This window comes from Oryctolagus cuniculus, chromosome 19, assembly GCF_964237555.1.
Source record: "Oryctolagus cuniculus chromosome 19, mOryCun1.1, whole genome shotgun sequence".
NCBI lineage: Eukaryota > Metazoa > Chordata > Mammalia > Lagomorpha > Leporidae > Oryctolagus > Oryctolagus cuniculus.
In genome coordinates, this window is record NC_091450.1 from 40499377 (window position 1) to 40511137 (window position 11761).

At 57.4% G+C, this 11761-nt stretch overlaps 1 protein-coding gene across 5 annotated transcripts in view; it reads left to right on the forward strand.

Moving 5' to 3' along the window:
* Positions 1-10543, forward strand: part of RSPH10B (radial spoke head 10 homolog B) — a 55657-nt gene extending 45114 nt beyond the window's left edge. For 2 of the 5 annotated variants that reach the window (XM_070064380.1, XM_002723079.5), the window contains 4 exons: positions 986-1114; positions 2640-2730; positions 8529-8727; positions 10170-10543. In XM_070064380.1, coding sequence (XP_069920481.1) covers positions 986-1114; positions 2640-2730; positions 8529-8727; positions 10170-10344 — 594 coding nt within the window. In that variant the 3' untranslated portion in view covers positions 10345-10543. Of the gene's footprint in view, positions 1-985; positions 1115-1291; positions 1533-2639; positions 2731-8528; positions 8728-10169 lie in introns of those variants that run through there. The other 3 variants (XR_011384535.1, XM_070064381.1, XM_070064382.1) reach the window with 3 other exon arrangements.
* The last annotated feature ends 1218 nt before the right edge of the window (positions 10544-11761 follow it).

The following is an 11761-nucleotide window of genomic DNA, read 5'->3' on the forward strand; positions in this document are numbered from 1 at the left end:
CTACGAGAAACTCCGCTGAAGGACGCCCGTGGGGAAGCGACGTGCCAGCTGCACTGCTGCAGTGAAGCTGGGGCAGGCGGTCAGCGTCAGAGTAAGGGTTACCAGGAGCAGTGTCATTTCAGGGTGACGGGGGTCAGTTAACAGAATCCTGCACAGGTGCACCCATTGCGTGGGCTTCAGAATACAGGTGGGAACTGACAGGAGAGACAGAGGAAAAACCGTCCGCGGTCAGGGACTCGAGCCAGCTCTTGGACACTGGCAGCAGAGAGAAGATCAGTAAGCACACAGGAGACGAAGGACACGCTTCACGCTTGACCTAAATGACAACAGCGGCAGAGCCCATGTTGATTTCCCCTGTGTACAGGAAACACCGGGGTCATACAATGAGAGCAGTAGGCAGAATCCAGACAGCCCACCCAGACAGACAGACCCATATGCACACGAGCAAAGAAGGCACAGATGGATTCCAACCTAATGATGCGAGGCCAAAGAATCCAGACCAGAAAAAGGTGCACACTGTGTGACTCCACGTATACCAAATTCTACAAGGCGTAAAGTCCTCTCCAGTGATGGCAATCACTGGTTGTCTGGGGATGGGGTTTCCAGGGGCACAAGGAAACTGGGGGCGACAGGCACGTTTGCCACGTGCATCAGAACTCGTCAAACGGGCTGGCATCTGCCTGGCCGTGAAGCGGGGAGTCCTGTGTTGGTGCCTGGGTCTGATACCCACGCCCGGCTCCTTGGTTCCTGCTACCCACACAGTAGACCTGGAATGAGCCCCTGGCTCCCAGCGTTGATCCAGCTGGATGGGACTGACTGACTGTCCCTTCTCTCTCTTCCCCCCTCTCCTCTTCCCTCACCAAACAGCACACTTTATGTGTCGTCTACTGTAACTCGACCAGACCGCACGGAGCCACATGTGGGGTCTGTCCGTCTGTCCGTACTTACGGAAACCACAAACGCTGTCTGTCTTTGCCCCATCCAGAGCGTCCAAAACAGGAGTCACAGTGCGGTCATGAGCCACGACTCGGACCCCGCTCGCTCCAGCAGCGCCAAGTCATCCTCCACCAAGCTGGCACTCCTGCCGGAAAGCAACAGGCTGTGGCGATCAGAGGTATGCGTCTACGCTTACGCGGAACCCGCCCGCACCATGGAGAACAGCCTCCCCTCCTGTGTGCCAGGGACCCAGCCGTAGACACGACGGCCTTTCCCCCGGGGAGCCGACGGGCACAGCTGCTTACGGGCGCCAGGCATGTCCCAGGTCAGCTCAGTCAGGTCCTGTTCTGTCCAGCAGGGAACCGTGCCCCTGGTCACTTAGCCAGGAAGTAGTGGAGACCCACAGGTGTGCTGCACCCTCACAGGGGGCGAGTGACGCGACGTGCATCTGGCCCTGGCGCTTCCTCTGAGGCCGGTGGGAGGGCAGCCTCACCGCTGACACACCAGGAAGGAAGCTGTGGGATCCAAACAGGCTGGAGCTGGTGGACACGTGGACTGATGTGGGGAGACGGGCGTGGGGTTTGAGAGGGAAGGGGAGGCCATGGGGAGCCCGAGGTTTCCAGCCTAAGCAGCCTGGAGCCTGGGGAGGCCACTGACTGTGATGGGGGCTGTGGTGGGGGCGGTGTGAGGCCCCAGCTGCCTGCTGAGAGGCGGCACGGCTGGAAACGCCTGCGGTGCAGGGACGAGTTCTGGCTGGGACGGGAGGGCGGGAGTCAGAGCAGGCACCCGGCGGCTGCCAGAGCCCCGTGGAAAATGGAATTAGAAGATAGGTTTCTGGAGGGCATCGCATTGAGCGCGATGAGCTGGACACGGAATGACCACCAGTACCACCTGTCCTCCCTCACACGTGGGAGCTTAAGCACACACAAGTACATGCATGCACGCGTACATGCGTGTCCCTGTGAGTCAGTTCTGCTACAGGCTCTGGTCAAACTTTGTTTTAGATCACTGTCAAACAGCCGGTGTAGGTTGAATGATTTTGTGACTATTGTAAAGTTTATGGACGTGAAGCTGACGTGTTTGAATGATTACTGTCTATATCCTTTACCAATTTTCCTGCTAAACTAGGATTTTTTTTACTTTTTATTTGTTAAACTCTTTATTTAGTGGAACATTAAGCCTTTGACTATAATGTGAATTAAAAATACGTTATCTCAAAAATTAAAAAATAGGGAAAAAAGCTGCTTTTGGTGCAGAAAACTGAAATCTGTGCATACTTTTCTCATCATAAACATTTTCCTTGAAGTTTTTGAAAATTCCTCTGTCGTATGGATTTCAAAATTTTCATACCTAAATAAAACCTTTTTATTCTATTTCCCCATGAACTTTTTGAAGAACCCTTGTATATGAATCTAAGTACAATACTTTACAATTAACCATGTATAATTAATGTATTTAATAAATGCTTTCCCAAAAGCTCTGGGGGAGATTACAAATTGTAGGGGGGAAGCCCGTTATAGATGCAGTAACGCCGGTTCATTTCCTTCCTGGTGTAAAGCCAGTATTCATGAGGGCTAGAAGGGGTCAAATTAGCTCCGAGAACGGCCTCGTATTCTAGCCATGTTCCATGTAGACAACTGCTGTTAGTCCACAATGATGAAGTAATTATGTGCTTTATGTTTTTTTTTTTTTTTACATAAAAGCCCAAGGTCAAGAGGTCTCTAAGTGATGAGAAAGTTTCCAAAATGAACTTTAAATCTGCAGGAAAAGGCCTCACGTTTTTGTCTGAAAATGGTGAGTATTAAATCAGAACTTGAATATTTCTAACCGTGGCCCCGCATCTGTAAGCCACATGCATCTACAATGTTTACCACTGTCCTGAGTTTTCTTAAGCCTGAAGATAATGCCGTAAAGCTCAGCTCGCAGCCCGAGGTGTGACGTGATAGAGATTCAGGGCGCGGAGCCAGTGTGGACACAGCCTCAGAATCAGACGTCAGAGACAGTTATGGCTCAGCGTGCACCAACGATGAGGATACTCTCCTTCGAGAACTGAGGGTGCTGGCTTTGAAAGGACAGTGTCACCCAGCCACTAGGAATTGAAAGCAAAAACCAACTGACAAAATCTCCAGCAAGCCTCAAGTCCACTTCTGTATCATTCAGAGAAGGAGTACGGCTTCTTCTAAGACACTGAGAGAGGAGGATTCAGGCAGCCTAGATGTGATTCACAGGCCAAACTATAAGCGGAGAAAGTTTACTAAGGGTTTTCACCATCAGGCAAGAAAGCCTCAACATGCAGAAAGGAGAAACAACAAGATAGATCTCTAAGCTGACAAACTACCAAAAGATGAGAACAAGGATTCAGAAGTCACAGGCGGAAAGGCAAGAGATCATGGAGGGTCCCGTAAAGAACTCGGGAGCCACGGGGCAGAACAGACGTTCAAATCTGCGCGTCGGCAACATTCTCCAGAAGCGAACACCTGTGACCTCACAGCGAAAGGGCACGTGCAGACCTGGGAACACGGACCCCACCTGCCTCCCGACCCGGAGACGGAGTCACAGAGTCACCTCAGGGCATCCAGGCAGAGGCCAGATTCACCCCAGGGGAAGAGAAGCAGCTTCCGGACAGCAGCGCTTCCAAGCAGAAGCCGCCGTGTTGCCACCTCCGCAGGGCGGGAACGCGTGAGCGGGGACTTGACATCCAGCCTCCACAGACAGCAGCTCGTCCTGAGAAACTGACGGCAGATGGAACGGACCCAGCCCAACCCAGCTACCATCAACGGCGCCCTGGAGCTGCGGTGAGCTCACCCTGCCCTGCCCGCCGCCCCAGCAGTCCTTCCCGGGCAGCGCACCGCTGGAAACAGCCGTCTCCCCCTGCGCGCCCCACTCCTAGAACAGACGCGGGAGAGCAGAGGCTGCGTTGTGGGCACGGCTGCCTTTCCAGAGCCTAGGCAGTGCCAAGGTTGTTTTACGGACTCCGTGACCATTTGCCGAGTTAAAGGATTAATGGATAACCCACTGTCTACTCAGAAAATCAAAGCGCATTGACCAAAAGCCGTTAGAAGGGGCGGGTGGACCGGGCACTGAGGAATCGGCCCGTCCCACATGGGCCGCGTCCAGTTCCTGCCGCGTCCCTGCCGTGAAGGTGGTGGTTCTACAGCTGCGGCTGGAGGCCGGCCTCAACCAGGTCAAGGCCTCCCAGGCGGCTGCAGACCAGAAACAGCTCTGTGCAGAGCGTCCAGCGCCACCCCTCTGACTGGAGTCCCTTCGCACCCCGGTAGTCTGTGTCTTTGTGGTCAGAGGAATGAGAGGGCCCTGAACCGCTTCTCAGTCACTAGCGAATATTCATGCACGAGACATTTGAAGGCCGCACAAAGCGTCCCTTCACGTGCGCTGTAATATACAGACTTGTGCTTGTCAGTCCTTAACAGCCACCTCTCTGAATGGTCAAGAATTTCTGTTTCACCGGATGATTATTTAATACACACTGGCAGCAGCACGCAGTGAAATACTCAGTATTAAAGGGGGGCAGGTGTTGTGGCACAGCAGGCTAACCCTGCATCCCACGACACAGTGCTGGTTTAAGTCCTGGCTACTCTGCTTCCAGTCCAACTTCCTGCTAATGTGCCAGGAAAGCAGATGGTGGCCCAAGTACTTGAGTCTCCGCCATAGACAGGAGAGTCGTGGATGGAACTCCTGGCCCCTGGCTAGGCCTTGCCCAATCCTGGCTGCTGCAGGCATTTGGGGAGTGACCTAGCAGATGGAAAATCTCTGCTCTCCCCCACCTTTGAAATAAACCTTTAAAAACTGGGACTTGAACCAGCACCCATATGGGATGCCAGCATCACAGGCGGCAGCTCTACCCTCTATGCCACAGTGTTGGCCCTGAAATATTTTTTTTAAATTGTAGGACTTACATGAAGAAAACCACTAACAAAACCACAACAGACAAATGGGATTACATCAAACTAAAAAGTTTATCTAATGAGGGAAACAAACTATGGATTGGGATACAATATTTGGAAGCCAGGTATTTGACAACAGGTTAATGTGCAAAATATATAACAAACCCCAACAATTCGCTAGTGAAAACCAAATACCCTAATTTACAAAGGGACAAAGGAAGTGAACAGACGTCTACAGAGGACGACACAGAAATGGCCACAGGCATGAGGAAAGATGCCCGCTCCAGCAACCACCAGGGAACTGCAAATTAAAACCACAGGAGGGGCTGGCTCACTAGGCTAATCCTAGTGAAGACTTTTCTTTCTTTCTTTTTTTTTTTTTTTTTTTTTGACAGGCAGAGTGGACAGTGAGAGAGAGAGACAGAGAGAAAGGTCTTCCTTTGCCGTTGGTTCACCCTCCAATGGCCGCCGCGGCCGGCACACTGCGCTGATCCGATGGCAGGAGCCAGGTGCTTCTCCTGGTCTCCCATGGGGTGCAGGGCCCAAGCACTTGGGCCATCCTCCACTGCACTCCCGGGCCACAGCAGAGAGCTGGCCTGGAAGAGGGGCAACCGGGACAGAATCCAGTGCCCCAACCAGGACTAGAACCCAGGGTGCTGGCGCCACAGGTGGAGGATTAGCCTTAGTGAGCCACAGCACCAGCCTCAAGAATGGTTTTCATCAAACAGGCGAAAGACAGCAAGTTCCGGTGAGGTACCGAGAGAGGGCATCCCTGTAAACTGTTGAAAGGGGCTCACTTAGAAAGCTAAAAATAGAACGTTATGATCCAGCAACCCCTCCTCCAGGTTTACCCCACCCCCACCCCACCCCAGGGAAACGAAGTCAGAGAGGCACCTGCACTCCCGGTGCACTGCAGCACCACGCACAGCAGCCGCGCCAGAGCCGCGTACACGTCCACGGGGGAATGAGTGATGGAGGCGCGCTGTGCACGCACCACGGCTGCTCCGCCAGTCTTAACCACACACGACAGCCCCCGAGTCGCGCCCCTGTCCACTGGGGACAAGGATGGGGGTGCGCTGTGTACGCACCACGGCTGCTCCGCCAGTCTTAACCACGCACAACAGGCCCCGAGTCGCGCCCCTGTCCACCGGGGACAAGGATGGAGGCGCGCTGTGCACGCACCACGGCTGCTCCGCCAGTCTTAAGGACATCCTGCCGTTCGTGCCCACATGGATGAACCCGAAGACACCAAGCTACATGTGGTCAGCTAGGAACAGAGGGACGCACAGCTGTGTGGACTTACCTATGTGTGGACTCCAAAGCCAAGTGGAGTGGTGGCTACCGGGGCTGTGGGGAGATGCTGGTCCCAGGCAGGAAGGTTCGGGCAGGAGCACCACCACAGCAGTGCACTTCTTGAGCTCCGTTGCACACCATGATTACAGGCACTGTGTCTTTAAGCTGCTAAGGATGTTCACTACGGCATTGTTTACAACGTGTGAAAACTTTAAAAAGAAACCCTTGGGAGCCGGCGCCGTGGCTCAATAGGCTAATCCTCCACCTTGCGGCGCCGGCACACCGGGTTCTAGTCCCGGTTGGGGTGCCGGATTCTGTCCCGGTTGCCCCTCTTCCAGGCCAGCTCTCTGCTATGGCCAGGGAGTGCAGTGGAGGATGGCCCAGGTGCTTGGGCCCTGCACCCCATGGGAGACCAGGAAAAGCACCTGGATCCTGGCTCCTGCCATCGGATCAGCGCGGTGCGCCGGCTGCAGCGGCGGCCATTGGAGGGTGAACCAACGGCAAAGGAAGACCTTTCTCTCTCTGTCTCTCTCTCACTGTCCACTCTGCCTGTCAAAAAAAAAAAAAAAAAAAAAATTAAAAAAAAAAATCAGAAGAATTAAAAAAAAAAAAAAAAAAAAAAAAGAAACCCTTGGTGAAGATGATGGCACGCCCATGCAGCAGAAGCACTGACACCCATTCAGAACCTTGTGTTACTGACCGCGGGACACGGCGCAGGATCCCCGTTTGTTCGCCGTCTGCTCTGGCTGTGCGGCGTTGTCACCGCAGTGCTCAGCACAGGGCCTGCACGCAGCGGTGAGCAAGCTTCACACCTGCAGTTAGCCGGCAGCCTCCCCTGCCTGTCCCGTAGAGGCTCTGTCTGCACACAGTGGCCATGTGTGTGGACTCAGGACTGGTCAGTGTTCCTCAGCCTCTCGCCTCTCCTCTCCCTGTGAGGTGGGGTGGTTATGGCTCCTCTTGTAGCTGGGGACACCTCTCGCCTCTCCTCTCCTCCCCCCTGTGAGGTGGTAGGGTGGTTATGGCTCCTCTTGCAGGTGGGGACACCTCTCGCCTCTCCTCTCCTCCCCCCTGTGAGTTGGTGGGGTGGTTATGGCTCCTCGTGCAGGTGGGGACACCTCTAGTCTCTCCTCTCCCTGTGAGGTGGGGTGGTTACGGCTCCTCTTGCAGGTGGGGACACCTCTAGTCTCTCCTCTCCCCTGTGAAGTGGGGTGGTTATGGCTTCTCGTGTAGCTGGGGACACCTCTCGCCTCTCCTCTCCCCGTGAGGTGGGTGGTTATGGCTCCTCGTGTAGCTGGGGACACCTCTCGCCTCTCCTCTCCCCTGTGAGTTGGTGGGGTGGTTACGGCTCCTCTTGCAGGTGGGGACACCTCTCGCCTCTCCTCTCCCCTGTGAGGTGGGTGGTTATGGCTCCTTGTGTAGCTGGGGACACCTCTCGCCTCTCCTCTCCCCTGTGAGGTGGGTGGTTATGGCTCCTCTTGCAGGTGGGGACACCTCTCGCCTCTCCTCTCCTCTCCCTGTGAGGTGGTGGGGTGGTTATGGCTCCTCGTGTAGCTGGGGACACCTCTAGTCTCTCCTCTCCCTGTGAGGTGGGTGGTTATGGCTCCTTGTGCAGGTAGGGACACCTCTAGTCTCTCCTCTCCCTGTGAGGTGGGGTGGTTATGGCTCCTTGTGCAGGTAGGACGCCAGGGCACAGAGACTGTTCACTTGCCAAGGTCACACAACAAGTAAGTGGCTGGGCGGGGCCTTGAGTCCAGGTGATGCGGCTCCAGTCCCACGCTCCCAACCGCTGTGCCCGGGCCACAATCCCAGTGGCTCACCGCCCACACCCCCATGTACAGTTCTCACCCAAGACCTGGCTGCCACACTCTCCTCACACTCCAGAACCCAGGAGTCCCTGTGGATGCGCGCTCACGAAAACAGCGCTGGCATCGTGGCTCCACCCCGCCCTCCTCGCTGGGCCCACCGAAGTCACTCCTGGGGAGGGGTGGGGGGACGCTGGTGGGACAGCTTCTTCCCCGTGCCTGTCCCACCGCGCCTGCCGTGTGACAGCACAGGCCGAGAGGAGGACGAGGCTTACTTACCTGCCTGATTCAGGATTCAAACAGGCGAAGCGAGCAAGAGCCTTGCAAGAGGCTGGCTTGTGCTTCCTGAAGCGGAGACGTAACTTGCTGAAATGTTGACTGCAGTCTCCAAAACCCAAAAGACTTAGCTGTGTGGGGCCTGGGGGTGGGGCCTGGGGGCGGGGGCGGGGGTAGCCAGAGACCCGCAGGATGTATTGGTGGGCCCTGCTCAGTGCCAGGAACCTGGGAGAAGCCCAGGACTCCCCACCCAGCAGAGGAGGGCCCGAGCAAGACCCCCCAACCTGCTGATGTGCAGCTGAACCCGCCTCCCTTGCAGAGAGATACGAGAAGCCCAAGAGTGACCAGAACGAAAAGCTCAACGTGTGGATCAACAACTTGTACGTCTTCTTCGTGAACATCCTGTTCGTCGCCTACAAACGGGAAGAGACTCTTAAGGAGAAAATAAGGGAAAACCGGCTGCTCGAGGCAGCGATGGCTCAGCAGAGGAAAAACGAAGACGAGGAACTGGAGGCCAAGTAAGCACGACGCCCAGCACCCTGCCCCGAGCTGCGTGTGCTCGCTCTCCGGTGGCCCCAGAAGCACCCGCGCCGGATGCTGCCCGGCAAGCGCGCGGCCTCCCAGGGAGCCTGTGCTGAAGGCAGTACCGGGTCCCTGCCCGGCCTCCGCTCCTGCCCAGGTGTCTCAAGCCTGTTGCTTGCCAGGTGCTGTACTCCCTGGATCCTGAGACAGCGTCCAAGACGCCCAGGGCGCTGGAATGGGAAGTCTGTCCTGCCGTGGGCTAGCGGACGCCTGTGGCAGGGGCCTGCACTGTGTCCATGGCGCTGGCTGCCAGGGAGCACACAGGGAGGGGCTGGACCTTCCACGTCACCCCCTCGGCCTCTGTACTGCGATGGGACGGCCAGTAGGTGGGTGTGGCAGCCACAGGGTGGTGAGCGCCCGACTCTGCAGGGGCAGGGGCGCCTCCAGTGGGGGCGCCTCCAGTGCGTCCCTTCCACCTGAGCCTTCCTGAGACCTGCCCTCTCCAGCAGGGTCACGGGCGCCCCCAGCTTACGGCTGGCTGGGCCGAAGGTCATGAGGCCGGATGTGACTGGCACGTGGAGCCTGTCTCGTGGGGTCTGTGCCAGCTCTGGGACAGGGTCCGGACTGTGGGGCCCCAGGGGTGGGCATGGGAAAAGGGGCCTCACCCGGGCGTCAGAGCTGTTCCCTTTACTGTGATGTCCTTAATCCTGAGACCGTGGGGCTCGCTCGGGCAGAGAGGCACCGGGAAGCAGTGGCTGAGACACAGGGACAGATAGAGACCGCCTGGGTTCAATGCCGGCCCTGTGACCTCGCCTTCAGTGACCTTGGGCAGGGTCCTCCGGTGTGCCTCCGTTTCCTCATGTGTCAGGTGGCGATAAAGCCACTGTGGTGCTGTCTGCCTGGGCCCGGGGGGCGGGAGCGTGCAGTAGGCGCTGCTCTTGCCTCCTCAGAACCCGAGTCCTGCGGCGACACTTGCCCTGGAGACGGCGTCGTATCCGTGAGGTCTTCCCCAGGCCGCTCACTAGCTGCTGAGCTGCTGCAGGGAGAAGCGTTCAGTGCACACTGGGTACACGCTCGGCTTGTTTCAGGCCGTCAAGCCAGGACATCACTGTTAGCCACGCAAAGGAGGACGCCCTACCAGCTCCACGCAGCCTAACAGCCGGCTGTGACCCTGCAACCCCTCTCAGGGCCCCTGGGTCCTGCCCCAGTCCTGCCCCAATTCATCTTCCTGATGAAGCACACCCTGTGCTGGGCCCTGCACCCACGTGGGAGACCCGGATGGAGCTCCAGGCTCCTGGTTTCCATCTGGCCCGGCCCTGCCTGTCGCTGGCACTTGGGGAGTGAACCAGTGGCTGGAAATTGACCCTTCTCCCCCTTTCAAATACATTTTTAAAAAGCAGAAGGAAAAAATAAGGCACTTTCCCGTGCTTGCCTTTAGGCTGACTCTCTTACGAGAGGAGGAGGCAAAAAAACAAGACCAGGAGGTTGACATCACTGTCATCAAGGAGCCGATGGACGCCCCGTCCATCGTCCAGACGCCCAGCCCACCCAAGGAGGACACGTCCACGTCCCAGTCCGGCAAATCCATCTCCAGTAAGAAGAAGAAGAAGTGAAGGTGGCTGGTGCGTGAGCGGGCTCAGCACCGCCGGTTCCCCACAATGAAGCCGTCCGCGCTCCCTTCTCAGCTCACGGGGGTTCAGGTGTTCTGTGTGGCAGCCCCGCCCAGATGCCTGCATTTTGAAAACTGAGTTAAACAGAAGGTATACACGAATGAACCGTAAATGAATGTGCATTAAATATGTGTCCAAAAGATCAAGGTGTGGTACCCGTGATTCGGTTTAGAAGCTGAGAACTCGGATCAGAAGGGGGTGGGGAGGGGTGAAGGTGCTCTGTTTCCTAGGGGTGCCCTGCCCCAGCTCCACACCCCCAGCCATCACCTCTGGGTCTTCCCCACAAATGCCCACAGCGCTGCCCAGCCTGGCTGGAAACCGCCCACCAGCAGCCCCAGCAGGCAGCAGGAAGGAGAGGAGCAGGCCCACCAGGGTGGGCGAATAAACACTTCCAGTCCTCGTCAGTTAGAAGGTCAAAGCCCAGCCCACACCGTCCACAAGAGCAGGGGGCACCCGGCGGGCAGCTGGGGACGGGGAACCGGCCGGGGAACCTGGGGGCGCACGCTGCCTGCCCCCAGCACACCCCACCCCCAGTCAGACCCGATCACAAGGGGAACTCACCACAGCGCTTCCCTTGTAAGGGAGGCGTGTCACACCACCCCCAGGATGCAGACAGGAGGGGGCCACCCGAGCCCTGGTGCTGCCGACAAAGCTCAACCTGCACAGCCGCGACAGGGATACGAGCAGAGATGGCGGCAAACAACCCAGAACCCACAGGGAAGCCGAAGGGACTCCAGGGAAAAGGACGGTCCTGACCGAGCTACAGCAGAGCAGCAGGGGAGGACTCGGGCCACCGACTCAGAACGCTGAGCTCACACGCACAGGTAGGAACCAGAGCCCGACAGCAACACCGGCCCCGCCGCAGGCTGGGCACGGTGCGGCCACACCACACGCCAGGCGCAGCGCAGCGCGGCGCCATCGGAACCCCGTGCCGGAGCAGGGCCTGGCGCAGCTGGGAAGGAAGAACTCCGTCTTCAGCAGCGCTGGGGCTGAGAGGCAATGACAGCGGAGACCGTGGCCTGCACGCCAAGTGCACCTCGTCCTCCCTCAAGGTCACAGGCTCACGAGGGGTGGGGGGGGACTACGGACAGGCCCTTCTTAGGGCTGCAGACATCTTGCTTTCTCCAGACCACGCAGTGGGCCGCTTTTCACCCAGGCCCTGGGACGTACCTAAGCAAAAAAATCAGCTTCAGCAGATGAGCCAGGGTCTCCCCACGTGTGAGGATGCCGCCTGCGGGGACCGCGCTGGGCACTTTAAGTTGAGGGCTCGAGACGGAGACCAAGGCCAGCAGTTCCTCCGGGCAGATGCCTGCTTCGCCACTCGGGGTCTCACGAGGGGAAGGGCCCCCAGCTCCGAGGA